This window comes from Empidonax traillii, unplaced genomic scaffold (assembly GCF_003031625.1).
Source record: "Empidonax traillii isolate 1590-97213 ecotype Southwest subspecies unplaced genomic scaffold, ASM303162v1 scaffold97:size1219025, whole genome shotgun sequence".
In the NCBI taxonomy this organism is placed as follows: domain Eukaryota; kingdom Metazoa; phylum Chordata; class Aves; order Passeriformes; family Tyrannidae; genus Empidonax; species Empidonax traillii.
The window spans coordinates 555,910-579,988 of record NW_020955290.1 but is presented as its reverse complement, the minus strand read 5'-3'; the positions used below and the strand labels follow the sequence as shown (position 1 = coordinate 579,988).

The 24,079-nt window shown below is 39.1% G+C and overlaps 1 protein-coding gene across 4 annotated transcripts in view; it reads left to right on the top strand.

The window, feature by feature from the left end:
* The window catches only part of MLLT3 (MLLT3 super elongation complex subunit), a 121,684-nt gene that overhangs the window by 43,382 nt on the left and 54,223 nt on the right, over positions 1–24,079 (top strand). For 3 of the 4 annotated variants that reach the window (XM_027881860.1, XM_027881859.1, XM_027881857.1), the window contains exon 3: positions 19,610–19,692. In XM_027881860.1, coding sequence (XP_027737661.1) covers positions 19,610–19,692 — 83 coding nt within the window. Of the gene's footprint in view, positions 1–19,609; positions 19,693–22,043; positions 22,437–24,079 lie in introns of those variants that run through there. The other variant, XM_027881858.1, reaches the window with a different exon arrangement.

Below are 24,079 nucleotides of genomic sequence, written 5' to 3'. Positions count from 1 at the left end.
TTAAATGTGAGTCCAAGTTCAGGTTCAACAAAATAGAAGCTTTTTATGGATAGACCCATGTCTTGGTAGTCAGAAGTCCCTAGTGTCTCTTCTTGACTCTGTCACTGATTCAGTGGATGACCCAAAGCAAGGTGTTTCACACATCCCTGCCCCTACCCAAATCCTCTATAAGTTGGTGCCAATAATATTAGCTTCCTTGGTCAAACACTTAGATGTAAATTATTACTTTATTTGTCTTAAAGTGGTTTAAAATAGGTTCTCATTTCCTGTTCTGCCAAATGCAGACATTATGAGTTTCCACTTTGTCTTGCTTATGGTGGAACACTGCTCCTGTATAACTGTTAAAATGGGTGATCCTCTATATTTAATTTTTTTTTTTTTTAATGAAGGGCCTTTAATGTTTTTTAAGCAAACTGTTATGCTCTAATACATCAGGGAAAAGGGCTGTAACAGTTGGTTTTTTTTTTTTTTTTTTTTTTTTTTTGTTTTTTTTTTTTTTTTTTTTTTTTTTTTTTTTTTTTTTTTTTTTTTTTTTTTTTTTTTTTTTTTTTTTTTTTTTTTAAATCTTGTATGTTTTCCTTAATCTTCTTGGGAAGGAAAAGTAACAAATCTCCCTCTTTATTTGACCTTTTGTCACTCTGTCTGCCCTTGTTCATGACATGAGTCTTTTAATTTAGCTTCTGTTACAATAGCTGTAATTTTTTGAACACAGAACAGCAATTTTGAAATTATTCCAACTGCCAGAAGCAAGACAGCCGTTAACAAGGTGAAGAGGTGAGAACAGAAGTGAATAAAACAGTGGGCTGAACTGAGCTCAAAGAAAAAAACCTATTAATCATAACTGTGTTAGGCATGAGATACTTTATGCAAAGTTGCATTAAGAGAGGTAGTCCCAGAATAAATAATATGGAACTCCTAAGGTGTTACACTGAGCACGGTACTATTGCTGCTCTGCTTGTGTCAATGTAGACTTGTTGATTCCAACAGGTTCCCCAGGCGCCCCAGTGGAGAAATGGATCAGTGTAATTTTTAGTTGCATGCTGAGGATTTGCATGTGTCTAATCTCCTTGGTATTGCTGTTGTTATTGTTCTGGTGTTTTACTGATTGTGTTGTTAAGAACATGTTGCTAGTAACACCAAGGTTGTGGGCTTAGTCAATCCCTGTATGGGCCATTCACGTAAGAGCTGGACTTAATGATCCTTGTGGGTCCCTTCAACACAGAGTATTGCGTGACCGTGTGTACCTCTAGTGGCCTGCATGCCAAGGGTTTTTTTTATATGGGCACTAAGTGCTCTGGGTGCTAACATGTGCATAACATGCACTAAGCAAAACAGGGTTTTACAATATGCTCACTGGACAAATTATCAATCATTAGTTAATTAAAGTTGGATAATTTGCTTAAAAGAAAATAGCAAGGGTGGACTATGCTTGCCTAATGGCATTAAAAGACGCTAATGACCTGTTCATTGGGGATGCAGATGACCTGATGGGATGAAAATTAAGTGAAATAGTGGTTTGGTTTTGTTTTAGAACATGTTATGCTGTCTTCTAGACCATGAGCTCAACAACAGTTTTACAGACTTGTCTCTGATTATTAAGTAGATTCTTCACTGTCTTTCTATACTTTTCTCTGCAATATTAATATGCTCACTACACATATCCACTGTATGTTGTATTGCTGAGCTGTTTCTCACAAGATCTAAAGGGAGAGTTGTGCTGTTTGGCATTCATTTTCATGGCTTGACAAGTATGAAGTAGGCAGAGAGAATTACGCTTTTTTCAGGAAACAGTTCAGGAAAGCAAAATTAGTTACCTGCCTTTCTTCATTTTCTTTCATAGATGCTTATGATAGATCATCTTCAGCTACGGTATTTCAGAGTAATTAAGGATCCTTCGTGCAAAAAACTTAGTTTGAGTAAGCCACACATACAAGTTCTCTATATATTGGGAAAGTCATGCAGAGTGGCTGTGCTGTACCAGGTGTCCTGTAAAATAGGACAGTGATGAGAGAACTCCATTGGAATCCGCAAAGTGAAAGGATGGATGAAGATGTGTGTATTTATATCAAGGAAGAGTTATACAAAAAGCAGCACATCCTGTCATACCAAATCTTCAAGAGCTGCCAATAATTTGCTCATGATCAAAACCCACAAAAATATGTATTTGAGGTACTATATTGTTCTTAAGTGTCTAGAGTACTATAGATTTAAGATGCCGTGTTAAGGAAAACAAAATAAGTGGAATTCAGGAGAGCAGAATATTTTCACCAAGGGAGGAAATAGTTTCATAAGTTTTTCCCATAACAAATTTTTTAATTTAAGTAATAGCTTCATAATTCAAGCTTCTATTAGCTTGACTTGAAATGTTAGTCATGTTACTAATGACAAGATGAATGAATAAGCTTTTTAAAACAGCAGAAGATCTAGTAGTTGCTGTGGCCTAGCTTCCAAGATCTAAGGGGTTAACATATTCTTAAGTTACTGCAGCAGCTGACTTAAGCATGGAAAAATGTGAAGGTGCCAAGGAAACACTCACAAGCTGAATAAGCTACTGGCCTCTGGGAATTTCATCTTCATACACATGGTACAAACTAGAGGCTCTTGTGGGAAAATTGTATTTTATAGAATGTGAGGGGAAAAACCAGTATAATTCACAAGATGATCAGAACACAAGTGATTTGTTGAAGGAATTTTTACTGTAAGCAAAGAACAGACAGGGAGGCAATTGAATTCAGTGGAAACAGATGAATTAAAACTTAAGTTATAGTATAAACAGTGCATAAGTGAATCTTAACCAGCATGGCAGGCAATAAAAAACATGTGAGCTATACCACTGTCCTTAAGGACCAGGCCTTTTTTGCATTTTTACATATCCCTGTAAAAGATCATGAGAGTCTTGAGGTTGTTAACTTTTTCTGTATTTGATGAAAATTACAGTCTTGTGGAGAAGAGGACAGAACCAAATTAGTGCCAGCAGTGTAGGATAGGAACACAGAGGTTGATAGTGGCCTTTTCCACTGGCCCTCTTCCTGACCCATCAACCTAGATAGACATCAGCACTTGCTAACTCCTTCTTGGAAATGTGGGATGCTGACTGGTTCACCCTACCACAAGATACTGAAATACATCCCTGGAGAGGAGCCTTGGGAACAGGTGAAGATGCCCAAGGCACATAGACCACACTCCATGCAAAATCTGAATGAAGTAGTGGCTACTTTGAGAACTTCTTGTCATAGTTAGTCAAAGCAGAGGCGTTCCTTCTGTTTCTTGTGAGGTATTGAAGCTTTAAGAATGTAGATTCTTTTTTTTTTTTTTTTTTAATCCTCCTGTTGTGTAGCCACAGTCTGACAATGTGATGGAAGAAACAGTATAACAGTTCTTTTATTTTGTGTGAAACTTTCAAGAGGAAGACACTGTAGCTTTTTTCTGTAACTTCTGAAAAATCATGCTGCTTTCTTCTAACCTTAATTTTCTCAGCATGGGCCTCAGCAGATCTAGGGAAGGATGAAAAGATGATGCTTTCTCTGTAGTCTTTTTTCACACCCCTTCAGAGGCGGAAGAGTAAATGTTGAATCCCATTATTCTAAGTTTCTGTTCTCAGGGTGATGAGAAGGAATGCGGAACAGAAGTGCACACACAGTTTGCCTGTCTGTCTTTGTTTTCCAATGAAGCCAGTTAACTGCTGCGAGGAGTAAGAAGATAAATGAGCTCTTTTTATGGAGGATGTTAGCTTGAACATGTCACATGTTCAAAATTTGTCAATTTTAGCAACATCTAGAGAGAAGTGAACAAACCAATAATTATCACAGTCAAAAAAGAATTAGAGTTGGGAGGTAGTAAGAATTGATTGTAACTCCCTATCTACATGTTGCTTGCAAGTGAATAACTATTTAAAAAAATAATAGCCAAAAAAATCCAGATTAGTTTAATTTGGTAACAGATTCCCAGTCATAACCCTTAATCTGAATTATTTTCCAGTAGTCTGTATGCTAAACGATAACTGGCTCCAACATTTTTCTTTTTATCATATTCTCTTTTAAAAGTGTAGTGGAAAAGATCATTCTTTGTGCCCCCTGGATGCAGACAACATGAAATGAATGAGCTGTCCTAATTCAAAGCATTAAAGTAAAAAAACCCAAAAGGCTTGTTTAGAAATATTTAATAAGCAACTCCTGTCTCCTTTAGTTATTAAATGAAATTGTTTCCAGAGGAGGAAGTGGGATATTAGTGAAGTTTTTACACTGTTCTCCCAAAGTAGTCACTACCTCTGTTCTAGGACGATCAGAATCAAGTTTATTACATGCCCCCTGAACTCCCAGCCACAAACTGAGGTACCGAGAATGTTGAAAACAATATATATTTCCAAGGCACATTACTCAGGCATTTGGGAGAACCCTGGAAGAAGATAGGAGAGACAATCCAAAGGTTTTTTAACCGTTGGGAACTTAATGCAGATTTAGTCTTATTGGAGGAGCTGGATGGATTGACTTGCAGTCCAGGCATCACATTGCCTACACAATTATATATGCTTTTGAAGGCTAAAATGTACAGGCAGCTGTCCAGTGTTCAGTGTGGAATGATGCCGATTATCTGATCACCTAGATAGCTGTAGTTTTTTGGCTGTTCATACAAGAAACAGGAGTGTCAGAGGCAGCAGTATGGATTCTTCTAAATACTTATGTACTTTTTTGGGAGGAGAGTTGGTTGAGGAATGAGAAAAGAGAAGAGCAGAAATAAACTCAGGAAAATGTTTGATGCAAGTTAAACTACCAGTGTAAAGTCAGGCTTTTTTTTCCATAGTTCCATGGAAATTATCCATTTAATTAGCGGTATTGAAGCCATACTCTGAAGTCCCTGCCAAATGCTTACGTCACTGGCAGACAAAGCTTGGAGGTTTCCTGGAAAACTCTTTACTGTAGAAGCAATCAGTAAGGGTACAAAGGTGAAAATTGCATAGTACAGTAGTTACAATATTTACATGAATGTAAAAAAGTAAAACCTTCACTTTAACTTATAAAATGTGTGTATTTTCTACAAGTAAGAAATAGATTTGAACATAAACATCTTCACAGGCTGTATTTCCTAGTTTCCCAGGCACCATGGTGTATGTTGGCTTCCGGCATTATAACAGAGGCTAGGGAATAAGAATCTTCTTACACTACAAAGATACTGTGAAGAAATGTAACTCTATGTTATGAAGTACAGAAGTTCTACACACCTCTTGCCTAGAGTCTTTAAGGTTATCCAGTGAAGGAGAACATTTCCACTGCCACTGTATGTTCAAGCTGTGTCAGTGGCATTTGTGAGCACGTGATGTTGCACCCCATTTATGTTATGTGAATGAAGTGTGTCAGATTTATTTTAGCTCTTCTCAGTGATGCTGCAGTTTGTACCTTTTAATACTTCCTTTGAGGTTTCTCAGCTTTTCCTGATTTTATGCTCTATTTTTTTAAGGGATGGGGAGGACAAGTTAACATCTCACGAGTATTAAAGCAGCTGAGTTACCCAGAGTAGTCACATGACACTGCAGAAGAGCAGATACATATTAAACTGAAATAGCTGGTCACCCAGTCCACTGGATTCATATTGAGGTAGTCTTGACTTGTTTATGTTCATGAGTAGGTTGTCCTATCAAGTGATTGTTACTTAAAATGGAATTACAGCTTAAATACAGTCCTTCAAAAATTCATATTATATGTTCTTCTGTGCATTGATTTTCATTTGTTATTATCTTGTTAAATGTAGGAAGTTATGTTAAGTCACCTGGTTTTCTTCATTTTACTCAGCTGGAGCTTAACCATCTTGTATCAAGATGTTTTCTTCCCAGTAAGCCATCTCTCTTACATTCAGTCATTAATGAATGTTGCGAATAGCACTCCCATATTGAAAAATATTTCATTGAGAATTTTGAAAGGTAAACCATCTGCCTGTTTAATAAATAAGATTACTAGTTTGAGTGTTTTTTTTCTTTCAGTTTCATGGAGATTATTTTACTGCAATGCATTCCCTGTCTATGTGCTACTTCTCCAGCTTGCCCTGACATTTTTATTGCTTCTAAAGTCTTCAAATAGGAGGAGGTTGTACCATTATCACTCTGCATTCAAGTTTTAGCCTTGTTTTTGGACAGACTTTACCATATATTCCTTATTACTGGGCAGTTTGCTTCTGGTGTGCACTGCTACCTGCAAAGTGGCCAACCCTACTATCACCAAAGCCTTAAATATTTAAGCTTACTCTATTGTTTGTGATTGCTCTTGAAGGAAAAATTCAATTAGGGCGCTCATAGTTGAGAGTGTTAGTTTCAGTCTGTCTGTCTTTACTTTTGCTCTTAAGCAGAATGTTTCCTGCAAGGAAAAGATGCTGTTAATTTCTCCTTTCCGCAGAATCTGCCATGGAGCAGAAGGTGATTTGGTCCTGTGTGTTGTCCTCAGAGGAATGTAAACAGTTGTGGAAAATCAAGAATTTTCCATTTCTACTATTATGTGGATCATAATACAGCTTAACTGTTTTTTGTCGTGCTGTCTTTTGTGTACATAAGCAAATATTCTACCAAAAGTAACTTTAGGATTTTTCAGAAGGTAGCAGTGGATTCTAAAAATAGTTCATTTGCCATGTTTGTTTTCAGTATCTCTCATTTCATTGCTTCTTTTAGTCCTACATTTAATTACATTTACAAGGTTTGGCTTGGAGGACTCTTAAAAGCAAGTAATTATCAAATAGCAGAGATCTACGTGTGTCTCATCTCAAAACCTGCATGAAACCTATTTAGCCATTCTTATAGGTGACAACCATGTGACTGGTTTCTTCCACCTCCTTGAGCATTTCCTGTAATCTCAGTCTATGTCTTGACATGAGGTATCCTAACAAGCAGCATTTTTAGTTTCTGAAGCACGTGGCTGAAGTTCTGCTGCTGACAGTAGTCAGTTTCTGAAGATGGAGGTGGAAGTTGTGTGCTGTAACAAAAGCCTTCTCCTCGCCTCACTCCACCTCTGCACCTTTCAAATGTGGGGCTTGTACTGGCATGCCACTGGCTTCACTTCAGGTTTTTGTACTAAAGCACACTGGAGAATCTTTAGCCTCAGTTTATGCAAGTGTTTTCTTTGTAGTTTATGGGGGTGGGAAGGGTTTCTCAGTGCTCATTCAGCATGAGGCTGTGGACAGGCGTGTTTCTGGCACCGATCATGTTACTGGAGAAAGGGTCTTTTTTTGTTGTGTTCTTTTCTCTCAGATGACAGTCTAATTAGAAGTAACCCTTAATATGACTGATGGCATGGAACCAAATGGGGCGCATGTGAATGTTTCTGGTTGGTGTGGGGTGAGGAGGTGATCCTGAGTATGGGTCCAAGCTGAGCAGGAGCTGCTGATTGCTGCTGCTGCAGGGGAGGATGTGTGGTGGCAGAGGTTGAGCCCTCAGTTGCTATGAGTTCTGCATCAGAGGAGAAGTATTAGGGTATATGTGGGTTTACAGCAGATACAGTGCTCCTTGAAGAGGATGGGTGGGGCAGAGCAGGATCTCCATACTGGAACCCCTTTCAAGTGCCTTCATACCAAACCCAGCACTTGCAGCTTGCTGCTAGTTGGCCAACTTCTGCACCAAATGAGAACTTTTCTGCTACTGTCTGATGCATCTTCCTTTTTTGTTTGTCTTGAATAAGGACATGCTTTTTAGCCAGAAGTTGTAGCTTCCTTGCCAATCATATGAATATTGTTAGCTGCACGTGGGGGTTGCTGTCCTTGGGTCTAGGTGTTCTCTGATGTCTGCCATCCATTATAAGTCTCCAAAAGTGCCTAGAGGTTCCTGTGTAACCTATCTGTAGGGGAGCTTTGGTAAATAGTAGCAGAACACCGTGTTACAACAAAAAAAGTGGGAAAGGTGATGTTTTAGGAGGGAGGTTTCCGATTATGTTGTCTAGCTTTGGAGTTGTACCTCAGATTGAAAGGCATTTTTCAAGGAAGTCAAAGACAAACAGATGTGACAGTCAATGCTTTAAAAAATGCGGATGCTCTTAAAATGTGACAGTGAGACTTGTGTCTGATGTTTCTTGAGTTTTGTGCTTACCTCATGAATTTAAAAACTAACATCACCTGTCTTTGATATACTGTGGTATTTTTAAAGCACCTAGCTGGTGTAAAGACTTACTCTTCTGAAAACATACAGAAATAGGAGTAGGGAAGCCTGCTTAGAGTTTTACTCTGATCAGGCTGTGTGTCTGTTTCTCTTCTTTTTGTTTTTTAATTGAAGAGTTGATTGCATGCACTATGCTTATGGGTGTTTTTTCCTGAAATCTGTGAAGATCAGACTGGGAACAAAATTTAGTATATATCTATATACACAATTTCCCAAGGCAATTGCTAGTGAACAAACCAAACAAAATAACAATCCAAACCCAAATATCCAAACAAACAAAACCCAAAAGAAACCATCAAATCAAAAATTAGAAAAGTAAGGAACCCCAGAGTTAAACATGAGTTAAACCCCAGAGTTAAACAGTTAAACAGAGATTTTTAAAAGCTTTCCTGTGCAGTTTATTATTGTCAATCAAATCAATCAAATTAATGTGGGAAATAAAGCTTTGGATAAGTTGTGTCCAAGCAAGGAAATCTGCTTTGATACAGGAAAACTGAGACCATGACACCTTTGGAAACACCTGATATGCTAGTACAAAATGGTGGTTTCCAATTGGACTAATATCCTCTAGGCAATATGTACTCTTATTCACGAAAAAATTATGAGTATTAAGTAGGGGATTAATAGGTTAGATTGAAGCAAATTATTGTCAGGCATGCTTAATTTTGCAGGTTTGAATTGCTTTTCTTCCCCCAAAGTAAATCATTACATTCTCCTCATCAAAACTGAAGGAAAGTGTAAAGTTTTCTGTTCCTCTGCAGTCATGACCGCTAATGAGGCAGTGGTGGTTTAAGATTACATATTTTCTGCATGTTTCATTGATGTAATGCACTTTGATTTTTTTTTCCAAGATGTTTACACTAAATTATTTCTGTTCTTTGTTTTTCAAGCTGTTATTTAATCAAATACAATGCATGTAGAAAAGCAGTTCCAGAGGCATACCAAGAGATGAGAACTATCTTGCAAAGAGAAAATGAAAGGTTTAGTGTTAAAGTGATGTCACTGGAATGTGATGTAATTCTTCACAAAACCAAACTTTGCTCTGCCAGTGATTTTAAAAGTACTTCTGATATGATAATGCTGTCTGAATAAAGATTGAGAAGTTTGGTTGAAAAAAATTAAAGAATTATCAACAAAATAATTTCCTTATTACTGAATGCTTGCAACTCAAGAGTAAAATTACAAAGATGTCACTGACTGGAAAATGGAAACAATGTTTTGTGTTGCTTCTCTCAGAAGCAAGTACAGTCTAGGCGTTACAGATGAAATTATTTCTTCTGTAGCAGATAAACAAGTAAAACGTTTTTAATGTTTCCATCAATAGCTTTCTAATTCATTTTGTGGCATTTTTTGAAAGAAAAAAGACCAATTTGCAAATGCAGTTTTGTTCACTTTTCCCCTGACATTTTTAAAAGAGCAGAGTTGATATACTGCATGATGAATGGCTTTCATGCATAAGAAAGCAGTTAGCTTTCTTAGGCAAATGCCTAGTCATTATATATCAAAAGTGTATTTGGATGGCTTGGTAACTTTATTTGTATTGTTTTACAGTTTTCCATTAGAGTAGTGGTGCAAATACAATACAATGCTACATTCTTTTCCTGAATGTAGTATTTTTTAAGGTGAGAATTTTTAAAAATTAGTTATTTGCTTCATGGTGGAATGGTCCTAGAACAAAATGAATTATTCAGAGTTAGACCATGTGCCACTTTGAAGATTTTCTGTCCTTATGGCACAATCTATATTCTTGCCCGTTCCTTTTCCGTTTTATGCACAAAGGAGAGTTTATCAGCTACACAGAAGACAGAGCTGCAGAGCTTGAGAGCAAATGTATATGTGGCTAGTTTTCAGGAATTAGTATATCATACCTTTCAGTGTATATGTGTATATCCGTCAGTGTATCTGAAATGCTTGTACACCAACACATTGCAGTGTGAGAAACAAACAAGATGAGTGGAAGCACTGGTCAGGTCCTAGCAGCAAGCTCAGTGTGAATCAGCAGTGTGCCCTGGCAGTCAGGAGGGCAAACCCAACCTGGGGTGCATCAGACACAGCAGCACCAGCTGCCGAAAGAGGGATCATCCCATTTTATCTAGAATCAATGTGGCCTCACCCTGAGTCCTCTGTGCAGAGATGGGTCTCAGAATTTACAAAGGATGTCAAGGTACCTGAATGTGTACAGAGGAGGGGAAAAAAGTTGGTTAAGGTGTTGGGAGGAGTGGCTAAGGACTCTATCTCATTTGGAGAGAAGGAGGCTGAGGGGTGACCTCATTGCTCTCTTCTTCCTGAGAAGGGGACATGGAGAGGGAGGTGCTGAACTCTTCTTGCTGGGATCCAGTGATGGGATCTGTGTGAATGGCTCAAAGCTGTGCCAGGGCAGGTTCAAACTGGACATTTGGAAGCTTTTTTTTTTTTTTTTTTTTTTTAACAAGAGGGCAGTCAAATACTGGAATAGGCTTACTAGAGAGGTGGTCAATGCCCCAAGCGTGTCAGTGTTTAAGAGTCATTTGGACAATGCCCTAAATACCATGCTTGAACTTTGTTCTAAAGTACTCAGGTAGTTAGACTAGATGATTGTTGTAGGTCCCTTCCAATTGAAATAGTTCATTCTATTCTGCCTTTCTTATGCAGAAAAATAAAGCTGTAGGTGTGCTATAAAGGTCAGAAACAGCATTACAAATTTTAATTATTTCTGTTTGAGGAAAGTCTTAGTTTTCTATGCCCCTTTTTTATAAATCACTCATCCTTTGCCTCACGTGGCTGTTCTCTTCCCTCAAAATTCCAAACAGCTTAATATTATAATTGTTGTGATAATTACATGAGGGCCAACTTATACAACGTCTGCATCACCTGCATGCAAACACATCTGTTAAACTGGGTTTATGCCTGGAGTGTACATTTACATCATAATAATTATAAACGTGTTTGCACGCAGACCGCAAGTCTCTGTATTTCAGGGTATTTTTTATTGTAGAGCTTTGTATTGGTCTGTCACACAAGTAATGCCAAATTAAAGGCAGAAAAAACAGGCAGATTCATTTAAACACAGTATTTACAATAAATAATTGTTCCAGACTTAGTAGTACCCTTCTACAGCTTAAGCTCATATACTGTTAATACATCTATGTTTTGCTTAGCTTAGAGAGCATGCCTTATTATATTTTTCCATTTGCTAGTGAATGGTATGAATAAAACGTGTTTGAAGAAGTATTTTTCTTTTCCTGCTGTATATACAGCTACTCTGAGCAGCTTCAGGAAGACAGTTGCATAGATAATAGAAGCAAAACTGATTGTTTTTCAGTATATTACATAGGAAGAAGGAAGAACTGTCTAAATTCAACAAAGGCAAGTTCAGGGTCCTGCACCTGGGATAGAATAACTTCACGCACCAGCACAGGCTGGGATCTGACCTGCTAGGAAGTGGCTCTGCAGAGAAGGACCTGGGGGTTCTGGTGGACAACAAGCTCTCCATGAGCCAGCAGTGTGCCTTTGTGGCCAAGAAGGTTTGGACCTGGCCCGCTGCCAAATGCTCGAAACTCAAAGTAGCAGCCCCCCCTTCCCCCTCCCTTCTTCCCCCAGGGCAAAGGAGAAGAACAAACAATGCAAATTGAAGAACCCGAAATCAAGCTAGTTATATAAAAATATATATTTTTTGTATATTACAGTTATATTCGGTGAAGATGCTATGTACACAGCAAAAGGGAATCCAAAGACCCCCCGAAGGAATAGGGAAAGGGGAAAAAAAAGGGACAAAAGGAAACAAAAAGGGACACTGAACCGATATACACAGTCAAGCCTGAGAACTAGCAAAATAACTAGTAAAACGAATCTCACCATGTCCCTTAGAAAGCAGGATTGGCAGACATGGCCAGCACTCTCCAAAACCTCCACATGGCAGGCCAGCGGTCACTGCAGCCTCAGCCTTAGATAAGCGAGACCAACGCAAGGACCCACTGTTCCCGAACCTCGCTGGAAGAGAAGAGTTCGAAGGCCTCTCCTTCCTTCTTGTTTATACTCCGATTTAAGTAAAAATCGTATGGAATACTGGGAACACTGCCCTTTCTTTGGTTGCAAACTGGTCACCAAGGAAGGCCTAGATTAAAACTACCACAGAAGGCCAATGAGATCCTGGTGTGTGTTAGGAAGAGCATTGCCAGCAGGTCAAGGGAGGTGGTCCTGCTCCTCTACTCAGCCCTGGTGAGGCCACATCTAGAGTGCTGTGTCCAGTTCTGGGCTCCTCAGGACATTAGATGCATGGACTCAATGTCAAGAAGTAATCTGAAGAGAGGCTCTGAAGAGTCAGGCTTTTCTCAATGGTGCCAAACAACAGGACAAGAGGCAATGGGCGAAAAGTGATGTACAGAAAGTGCTTTCTGAATATGAGGAAGAACTACTTTACTGTGCTGATGCACTGGAACAAATTGCCCGTAGAGGTTGCGGAGTCTCCCCCGAATTCAAGACCCATCTGGATGCAATCTTGTGCTCTTGGATAACCCTGCTTTAGCAGGGAGATTTGACCACATGACCCACTGTGGTCCCTTCCAACCTGACCAATTTGTGGTTAATCAAGTAAAATAACCAGGAAGGATGGAGGTGTGATGAAAAAATTAGCTTTGGTTTACTTGTCAAACTTTTTCAACCAAAATGGTTTGACACAAGTATCACTGCTGGAATACAGAGTGATTTTGGTATCTCTGAAGTACTTAGCTGAATCTTTGCCTAGCATAATGAAGTTAAAATAGAGAAAATAGAGGAGGAGAGTTTTTTTGTTTGTAAGTAACTATCTGGAAGTTAAGAAAAAATATTCGTTATGCCAAGTTTTTTTTTATTGAGAGGGAGAGGTATATAATTAATAACCTAGAAAGAAATTACTTCAAATCCTGCAATTGTGGGACCTGTTTTTCTCAATAGAAGAGAAAATCCCAAGGGATGTAGCTTCTACATAAATATGAAAATGCATTAAAGCACAACTACTGGAAATTTTTATTACTGTTGAAATAGTAATGGTATCTATAGTGCAAATTGATGCTTATTGTCGTAGTTTTTAATGTTATACCTAATGTCTTTTCTATCAAAGATTATTGTTTGGTTTATTATGTTGCTATCCAAGCAGCCTTAGCTGCAGTTCAGTTGTTCAAGGGTTTTCTTTTGCTTTAGTGTCATGCTTTTCTAAAGAAGATCTCCAAACCCAGTACTTTCTGAAGTCATTAGCTCCAGTCCATTGATACCTGAGACATACATACATGTATTTTTTAAGTCTTGTTTAAGAACTGCTTTGTATTGGAAAAGATAACATCTAGAATGAAAAGGTAGAACATAGTGTGGGAATAATTTCAGTCTAAAAATACCCTTTTTGCTTTTTGCCCTTACCTCTCATTCCCATCTTGTTTGGAGGAAACCTGAGGCATCAGATAGAAGAGATAAGAGGCAAAAACTGTGAATGGCCCTACACATCACTGGTAACTTCTGTATATCTCATTAAGGATTGTTGCTTGTGTGTGCAGTGCAGAATACAGCTAACAGCTTTTTGTGTCCTTCAGCCAACAGAAGGTCCTTCTGCACCATCTGTGATGTGCACTGAAGTTTGAAAGTTTGCAGGTGCCTGAGGGTCTTTTGATATCAAGAAAAATCCTCCTTCTGCTGGCAGTCCTGGAAGGGATGAATATTGTGTTTTATCCCCAGGTGGCATCTAAGCATTATCCAACAGCTTACTCATTCCCCCCCAGTGGGATGGGGGAGAGAATTGGAAGAGTAAAAGTGAGAAACCTCGTGGGTCAGCATAAAGACGCTTTAAAAGGCAATGCAAAAGCTGTGCGTGCAAGCAAAGCAAAACAAAGGAATTCATTCACTACTTCCTTCATGGGCAGGCAGGTGTTCAGCCATCCCCTGGAAAGCAGGGCTCCTTTATGTGTAATGGTGACTTGGGAAAATGTTGTAAATGAATGGTTTAGGTTGCTTAAAAAAATCTCTGACAAAGGTATTAGCCAAAGCAGGTTCAATATAAATTTGTGGAAGTGTGACTTAGCAAAGTTCAATGGCAAGGTTCACTCTGTTACTGCTACATGGATGAAATGCACAATGGAAAACTGGAGTCAGCTTAGAATTATTTAGTTGGAGACCACGCAATATGTGAGGCAGGAAATTGAGTAGGATTGAAAGTGCAATGCTGAAAACTCAGTCTTCTTTTTTAGTCCCTTTTCTGCTTTCACTTCAGAGTTTCGTCTTTGTCATTGAATACATTCCAGCATAAGGTGTTGAGCAAATGGGCACTCCTTATTCCTAGTGTAGGAAGTACTGTTTAACCCACACTCAGTTAAATAATTTTTGCTAACCTCTTTTTAAACCTGCCTAGAACTTTTTTGGTATAAATGCCTGAGATGTGCCTGGAGGTAGGACATAACAGAGCCATTCTCTTCCTACCTGTTTGTGGGTTTTTGTGTTTGTTTTTTTTTTTTTTTTTTTAAATAGAATCCAAATACTGGACTTCACCAGCTGGCAAGGTGAGCTGCAGAGTAGCAAAGAGCTTTTTCACAGCTGAGTATTTAAAGCTGACTTATTCTGCAGAAGGGGTTTGGTACCACAGTCTATCTTCCTCTGAAAATGAATGCCACCTCTTTGTTTTGAGACTTTTTTTTAATGAAGATGGTGTTGAATAGAAGGAAAAGTTAGTTGAAGGATGACCAATATGAGCAAATAATGGGCAAAAATCTATATAATACCAGTACAAAGAACTTAGTTAAAACAGTTCTCTATAAGAAGGTTTCTCTTTTTGCAAGCACCTACTTAGAGTGTCCTGCAGGATGCACAAAGCATATGTGAATCGTTGCAGACATTATTGTGCATCATCCCGATGTTCTTGTGTTAGCATCTGCTGAAAAGGAACTTCTGTCTTTCCTTGTTCGTTCTGACTGCATTTTTAATAAAGAAAAAAATCTATTCACAATGAAGTGTTCAGCAGTGTTGGACTGGCAAATGAATCTCTTATTAAAGTTTTAAAGAAAGATAGCTTTAACTAGAATTTTGTTACTGCTATCTCCAAAGGCCTCAGTGTAGTCACTGTTAGCAAAATGCATCATTGTGGTTTGATTGCATCTGCTCCTTTGCTGTCAGTAATGTCAAATGCAACACGTGGGAATGCAGGTGTGAGAGAGAAAGCAGTGCTTCAGTTGTGGAATAAAGGAACAAAACATTTGAGATAAATGACTTAAGCTATTAATGTGAGTTGTAGAGAAGGCATATTCCTCGGACAAAACAGGGGACAGATAATTGTCAGTTCCTGTTCTGGCTTGCTGTGATCTTGAGTAACTCATTATGTTGGCATTATCAAAGAACTCTCCCTCTCCCCTCCATTACTTGGAGCTTGGTGATAGTAACACCAAGGCTGTTACTATCCCTGTATAAGCCATTCACTTAAGAGTTGGACTCGATGACCCTTGTTGGTCACTTCCAACTCAGAATATTTTGTGATTCTCCATTTAGGAACCTTGCTAGGATGCTTGCCTATTGGCTTGGCTAAAGCACACATCATTGCAGCCCTGGTTACTGTTCATGACAATTCAATTAAAGAAAAAGAACTGATGCCAGGGAGTGCCGCTTTGGAGTGCACAGAGATGCTGTTTCTGCTCTTTTTGCTGTTTCTGCCTGTAGTGGCTTCTGCAACAACCATGAGGAAGATATAATAGCTGCAGTCTATACGAACACAACAGCATGGAGCTTTGCTGAGTCACTTCTGGTTTTTATTGTTCTTCATTCACAAGACTGTAGAATTTTACTTGTGTTAAAAGCCCATCTTTGAGTTTGGGAATACACCCAAAGGAATTTCCTGGTGATTGTTTTGTAACCCATTACCCAGGTTTCAACAAAACTGGTAATTTTAACAGATTGTTTTAAGAACTGTGAAGTGAGTTTTGGATGATAAAGTACTATTCAGCATGGGGAACTGCTGTGTACATGTGAAAGAGTGAAATGAGGGAGGGAACAAAAAGTACTTATGGTAACTGTTTCTGCACCAATTAAGAGCTCAGAAGAAGTTGACATGATAGTTATGACTTGTCATGTGTTACCAAAAAGACCATGGAGAAAAAGACTCCAGGCCAATTTAGTGTATGAGATAAGATAAAGAGAGCAGATCGTTTAATGAGTCCCTAGGCCCAGAGGAACACATACCACGCATGCTACTTCAGACAGTGGTTCTATGATTTTATAATAAGGTCCATCCAGTCCCAGGTCTGTGCACCCTTGGTTCTGCCTCCCCAACATGCCCCTTTGGGAATTGGGTCTGGGGATGTTTGGGACTCCTCCTTCCTTGTCTTCATCTTCTTTGCAGCACGTATAGTCCTTGGAGCTCATCCAAAGTTCTGGGCTTGAAGGTCGCTGTGTCTGTGTGATATCTTCAGATCAAGGCTTTAGGGTGTTTTTCTACAATTCTACCTTGAAAAGAAGACTTAACATGCTAACAGAATTTTAGAGAGATTGATATGGAATGCGGTAGTAGTGTTGGGTATGTGTAAACATGCTGCAGGATAAGGACTAAAATACAGCTACAATAAAATCTACATTCACTGCATGTCTACTTCTGAAATCTATAAAAACTTAAAAATCAAAAAAAAGCTCTGAGGCATCAATGTAATGCAACCTGTGATAGTTAATGTATTATCACTGTTTCTTAAGTGTTTGTGCTTCCATCTGGATAAATATCTGCTGTATAAGTGTTTCCCTGTTTGTACATAAGTGGATTTCAATCTTCTGAACATGACCATACAGGGAAGGCTTTCTCCTCAGATTATCTTCCAAAGGCAGAGGAGGAACAGGAGGGCTCCTCTATCGGCTAAAGAGTTATCAATATGTATTACTGTAACTGGTCTCTGTGCTTAACTAGAACTACTTTTTTTTTACATTTTTCAAATTCTGGCAAGCCTTCTTAAGGGAAGACCTGTCAATGTAAGATGAAAAATTACTTCTGGGAAGTTCTAACACAAAATGCTCAGTTTTCAGCTGAAGACCTTAGGCTGTTTGAAACCACCTCTCAGATTTGACCAATCATCATAATACTTTTCTTCAAAATATTTCAAATCCCACTTTACTAACTTTTCCTGACAAGAGACACGAACTTAAATTCTGTAGCTGCAAGAGTAGAGTGTTGCAGAAGAGTCTTTGCAAGATTATTCTGGCTCTGGTTTTGCCATCCTTTCCCCTTTCCATTGGTTGCTTGTAGCAACTCAGCGCGCTTGTAGCAAGCGTGGGTAGAACCCTTCTCAAATCTTTGTTCGCGAAGCCTAGCCGTGATGATGATTGCAGGAAGTTATCTGGGTAGTGATAGACAACTGCACTAGGTGAGCAAGGACTTAGTCTTCCTCACCCTCAAAGGGTTTTGTGCTAGCAAAGAAGGAGGAGAATGGCAAGGTGGTAGGAGAAAATTCTGCTGTGTTCATTTATTTGGGGATTACCTAAGCTTGCGTGTCCTCAGAAAGTTAATGTACTGATTATACTATTGGGAGTCATAATCATGGCTAGGTTTTGCGAATGAAGATTTGGGAAGGACTCTACCCACACTTGCTACAAGCGCGCTGATGGCTAAGAAGGCCAATGCGAGATAGACAAGTCCGGTTGCAGAAGGCACAGCAGAAAGACTCCCCAGGTGATATTGACAAGATGCGATTCTTTCTGCGTTGTCTTTTCTCCTCAAAAGCAGCATCAGCGTTATAGATGGTGTGTCTCCAGGCCTCCCGACTGGAGGCCAGGGTAGACCAATGGTGGTGATCGATATGGCCAAGGCTGAGGGATTGTTTCAGGCAGTCCTTGTATCTCCTCTTTGGGGCTCCTCTCTTGCGGCAGCCAGTGGCAAGTTCCGTATAGAGTACGATCTTAGGGAGGCGGTAGTCCTGCATCCTGGAGACGTGCCCTGCCCAGCGCAGCTGTGTTCTCAGCAGCATGGCCTCAATGCTCGTGACTGCTGCCTGTTCAAGGACAGACGTGTTGGTCACATAGTCAGTCCAGTGGATGTTTAGGATTGTACGGAGGCAGCGCTGATGGAAGCGTTCTAAGAGATGCAAGTGGTGGCGGTAAATGACCCATGATTCAGACCCATATAAAAGAGTAGGCAGTACAATGACTCTGTAAATGCTGATCTTTGTACTTTTCTTCAGGTATTTGTTTCGCCAAGCTCTATTGGGAGTATAGCAGTGCTTATATTCCTGGATGTGTCTGATGGCCTTTGTCATGTTTTGGGGATGATAGAGAGTTGAAAGTGCTCATCTGTGGTACTTTGCTAAAAAGAGTAATTTTGCTAATCAGGCCCTGTACAATTATTTGCAAGACTTGCTTTATATAACCTACCAGGCAATTCTGAAAGGAGCATATATCTGAGTAAATGGTGATTTATCTGGAGTTTGAAATTTTTTTCCAATCAGCTAGACAGATAGAACTAGAGCAAATATTCCTGAAGAAGTCAACCTTTGTGTATAAACTACATCATTCTACCAGTCTACAGTAGGGAAACAGTCATTGAAATGGTAATGCCTTAGACATGATTTTTGATGCACAGCAACGCAGCACTTGGAAGCATCTGAGTTAACGCTGCAAGAGAAGTGCGGTTTCTCAAGCTCAGCCTACCTTTGTGCCTGTGTGTTACATAGACTTGAATTGTGTGGCGAGGTTGTCATGCAGTCAAACAGGAGAAGACAGAGGTGGCTTTTGTAACAATCTGCTTTCTGTCACTGTCTGGAGTTGACAGGCTAGTGTTACTTTCTTCAGAGAGCTCATGTTCAGTACTGTGGGGATTGCATTAAATGGAAAACTTGGGGGAAAAGGTTGAATGTTGGAACTAGTAATATGCACTGTAATGTTAGAGAATTCTGAATCCTTTAAGGAAAACCTAGATATTGTTTTAATATAATACAATATTAGTAACTTCACTGAGGTTCTCCTCTCTATAATAGCATGTTGGATTGTGTCTCCTCCTCCCCCAATAATGAATATTTCAAAGTTCTTAGCATTAATCCTGATTTATTTAATTTATTTGTTTTCAATTATGTCTATTAGAACTGGGATTTTATGAGTATTAGGTTGTGAATACATGAATGGCAGTTCTTCCCTCTACGTGTTTTACTTTTTTGGGTTAGAATCTTATGCGTTTTCTATTTATGGAACAAGCCTTGGCTGCAGAGCCTATATACCAGTGTGAGTACTTATTTGTTCCTCCTGGTATTGAAGTCCATGGTGGTTCTGCTTTAGCAATGTCAAATGATGAAAAACAAGAAGAAGAAATAAAAATTTGCTATCCCTAAACTTCAGGTTTTATGCAGGCAGGAATGATTCACTTGCAAAATTCAGTTTGAGTTTTTCACAGGTATATCTGACTGTGTCAGTGCGGTTTTGTAGTGATGCCATACAGAACTATTATCACAGATTTACTCATGTGGTTTGCCTGTGCATTTAAAACACATATTTTTTGTATTAAATTTGGGTTTTTTTCTGTTTCAGTGTGCAAGGATCCACCCTACAAAGTGGAAGAATCAGGATATGCTGGTTTCATTTTACCAATTGAGGTTTACTTCAAAAACAAGGTATGAAATCTCATATTTTCCATTAAAAAAATAAAAAATGTGTGAGATTTTTTTTAAGTTTTAAAGTTTAATTTGTAAACTCAGTTAAAAATTAGTCTTATAGCTATCTTTGTGAATGCTGTTCCCCAACTCAATATTATTGTAACTCTTAGAAATGCATAATTTCATAAAATCGCAGAATGGGTCAAGTTGGAAGTGAACACAGTGGATCATCTGATCCAAGTTCCCTGCTCAAGAAGAGTCATCTTAGACATTGCACAGGATCACATCCAGATGAATATCCAGTGAGGGAAACTCCACAACTTCTCTGGGCAATCTGTTCCAGTACACAGTCACCTGCATAGTAAAGAAATTCTTCCTTATGGTCAGGAGGAACTTTCTGTACATCAGTTCTGCCCATTGCCTTTTATCCTATCATTTAGCACCCCTGAGAAGAGCCTGGCTCCATCCTCTTGACATCCTCCCTTCAGATACTTGTTGACAGTGATGAGGCCTCCTCGCAGTTGTCTCCTCTCAGGTCTAAACAGGCCCAATTCTCCCTGTCTTTCCTCATAAGAGAGATGCTTCATTCACTTAATCATCTTTGTCACTCTTCAGTGGACCTGGTCAAGAAGTTCCATGTCTCTCTTGTACTGAGGAGCCCAGAACTGGACACAGCACTCCAGATGTGGCCTCACCAGGGCTGAGTAGAGAGGCAGGATCACCTCCCTCGCCCTACTGGCAGTGCTTTTCCTAACGCACACCAGGATCCCATTGGCCTTCTTGGCCACAAGGGCACACTGCTGGCTCATGGAGAGCTTGTTGTCCACCAGGACCTTCTCCACAGAGCTGCTTTCCAGCATGTTAACACCTATGTGCTGGTGCCTGGGGTTATTCTATCCCAGGTGCAGGACCCTCTGCTGAATTTCAGACAGTTCTTTGCCTTCTCTCCAATGTGTTGAGGTCCTTCTGAAGGGCTGCACAGCCCTCTGGGCTATTGGCCACTCCTCCCAGATTTGTGTTGTCAGTGAACTTGCTGGGGAGCATCTGCCTCTTCATCCAAACAACTGATGTGGAAGTAAACCAGTACTGGGCCCAGTGCTGATTCTTGGGGGACAGTATTTAGTAAATAACTCTGTGAAATTAGGATTACTTGATTAAAAAAACCCCAACACTTGAATGTAATTATTCAGAAGAATTACTAGCCCTGCTCTAAAGTGGACAGACGTTATATAGTGCTTAAGAAAGTTTAAGAGTCACTTTAACTTGAGGAAGGAAACCAATCTTGATTATATTGATTACATAGAGGACTTATTGTTTTATTTTAGTATTGCAAATCTTTATAATTTATTCAGATTTTGATCTTTCAAAACAGTCTTTTTTTACAATCTTACATCCTCTGTCTTTTAGAAAACGTTCTTTTAGACTGCATGTGAGCCCTCATTCTACTCAACTCCATATTACTGGAGCTCAGTTTAAAACCAAACCCACTGTCATTCTCCAAAGCTTATGTTATTGTAGTGTCTCACATTCTAAGTAACTGCTGCACTTACTCTGAGTCTCTCAAATACCAAATACAGGAGTTTTCTTTAACATACATAACAGGGTCTGTATTACTAATAACTAATTCAGATAAAAAGAATTAGATTTGGGTGAAATTACAGAGCAAAAACTTGCAAGTTTTAATGTACATTACTTTAATATCTGGAATTATTTAGGTTCCCTTTACATGTCATGTGCCTTGGTGGAGCTGTTATGGTAATTAGCATGTGCTTCTAAGATACCTTTTTGTTTATTTTTTATTACCAAGATGTAGTTTAACCTAATTATTTTAATCAAGACAACATTACATCTTTAAAGTGTTGAATGCTTGGTAAAAGACTAAATCAGAAAGAAGATAGAAATGCATAAAAGAAGACTCCTTCTGGAACCTGGATCACTTAAAAATTGTGTTAGATTTAACAATGTATGATTTCAAGTATGTATTCCAGTATTCTTTTATCTTTCACAGAAAGCTTTGATAAGGTGTGAGGTGGGGATAATTCTGCTCAGGCACTTCTTAAGTTGTAGGTTTTGTACAGGTAATTCTGACATGTTCCCTGTATCAATCTATGAAGAGCAGGTCTTGGTCAACCCTGTTTGCTGTGACTTGATCAGCTTTTTTGCTATGCTTTTAGCTCTATCTCCATTAGGGAAGTCGTTTTGATTCATTCAGGAAATCTAATGAAAAGCAACCTATTCTCCTTAACTCCTTTATTAAATGCTCATCTCAAAACTGTGCAGAGTAAGTCAGAGGACAGTGAATCATTGAAGCATCTCCACGGAAAGCTTCCTGCTCCATGTTTCCTTTTTTGTTTTCCACTTAAACTTTTGCGTACTTTTGCTGCCTCTGGAGACCTGCAAGTCTCAGGAGTTCTCCAGCAGGAGTTCTGGCTTAGACTGAGATCAAGAGGGCAACTCACCTCACCCTCAAGCAGCATGTGGTATTAGGAAGTTTGCAAACATCCCTCACCCCTATTTTGGTGTCATGGAATACAACAAGTAGCAGTTGTGAGTCAGGTAGCTCTTCACACAGCTGCAGCAGCATGGCCTTCCCTGGAGGGAGTGAATACAAAGGGAGAGTGACACAAAAACTGAGCTGGCAAATTACCCCTTTCTTTCGGCTCAGCTACTCTTCCTTCCCTAAGCCTCTTCAAGGGTATTCCAGTACAGAAAAAGAGGAGATAGAGAGGAAGAGGAGACACACAGTCATCATTTTTTTCAAGGTAGACAACTCTTCCACTTGTGGTTCAGAAAATACTGTAATGAATAGAGAAAGGAGGAGTACAGGAAGCCACCTAGGACCACGAAAAATTAAAGGATGCCCATCCCCGGGACTAGAAAAAAACTGGTAGAAAACTTAACAGGTATTTCACAATCATGGAAAATATTTCAAAGTTTAAAGAGTTAGGAAAATTACAATAACCCCCACTCCCAAATTCAGCAGCAGCAGGCTATAGATGTTAGCCATTGAGACAAAAATGCTTTTAGGTCAAAAGACTACTGCTGTGGACAATGTAAACTATATAGGATAAGGCTCATAAAATGCAGATATTTTGTCTTCACTGTCACAATGTTCCGAAAATAAAGACAGTGCAGTGACACTGAAGGTCTGTTGTGTAGTATAAGTCTGGTTTTTAATCACTGGGTATGTTCATCTGACTTTCCAAGAAGTTCTTTGAAGACTTTCATTTATGAATTCTTAAAATTTTGCTTTTATGGCAAAGCTACTGGTACCAACTTTTTGCCTATAGCAACATCACAGTTTTCTAAGTAGACCAGGGAATACGTCACTTCTATTTTTTTTTTTTTTGCATGAAATCATGGGTTAATATTTCTGACAAGAAGAAATATCATCATCCATGGTTGCCTTTGAAAATGATCTGTGAAAAGAATATAGTTCAGTCTAAAAGAACTGCTTTCTTCTGTCCTCAGAAACAGACTACTACGAACCTTTTATTTCAGGTCCCCTTCTGTTGCTTCCGCTCCCAAGTCTAGAGATGGGACAATTAGTATGTCCCTTGGCTGTGTTTGAAGTCTCTGATTTAACTTTTAGAGTAACTTGAGATGTCTGCGTTTTCTGTTCTTCTCATCCTTGGAATCCTGAATCAAAATTAAACATGATTAATGCGAATTTTTTTAAGCATTTTTACTAAAACTTTTCTTCAATTTTACCTTTTATGTGTGTTCTGCCCTAAGACTGGCATTGGTTTGGTGACTTCTGTTGCACACCAAGACCTTTGGAGAACAGGCTACTTAATATTGCCTTAAAAAAGCACTTACATACAGCTTCTAGAAGAGACTGTGCAAATGTGTAACAAAAAATGTACTTAATCTGTAATACCAGAGAAAAGATACTGAAGTCTGTTCGAAGCCTCACTGAAAAAGGACTGCCGGTAGCATTCTCGGGGCAGTAGAGCACTGGCGATTTTTTCCAAGATACATTTGCCCCTCTTGTTCTTTCTCTCTTTTTATTGGTACAGGGAACGTTCAGTTTTGTTTTTTCATTGCAGTGGCAGAGAATTTGGATTGCTTGTAAGCTGTAGTGCAGCACTTGAGATCTGTCCAGCCATACTTGTTCCAGGCAATGAAGTTTCTTTAGTAAATGAGCAGGCCCCATAAATAGGAGATTAAATATAGTTGACTGCAGCAGTTTAATACGTAGTACAGCTTGTGAAGAAAACAATAGTTTGGCTTCAGTGGAGGAATTTGCATTCAAAACTTTTTGCAGTGTCTTCAGTACTCTCTATGGCTCAGAAGTGTGATTGTGTTGGTGACTGAGTTACGTTTTGTCAGCTGAATCATGATACTTGCCTATGTGCATATCTGTAGCCTGTGCATAACATGACGTAAGTGTCAATTAAGCCTG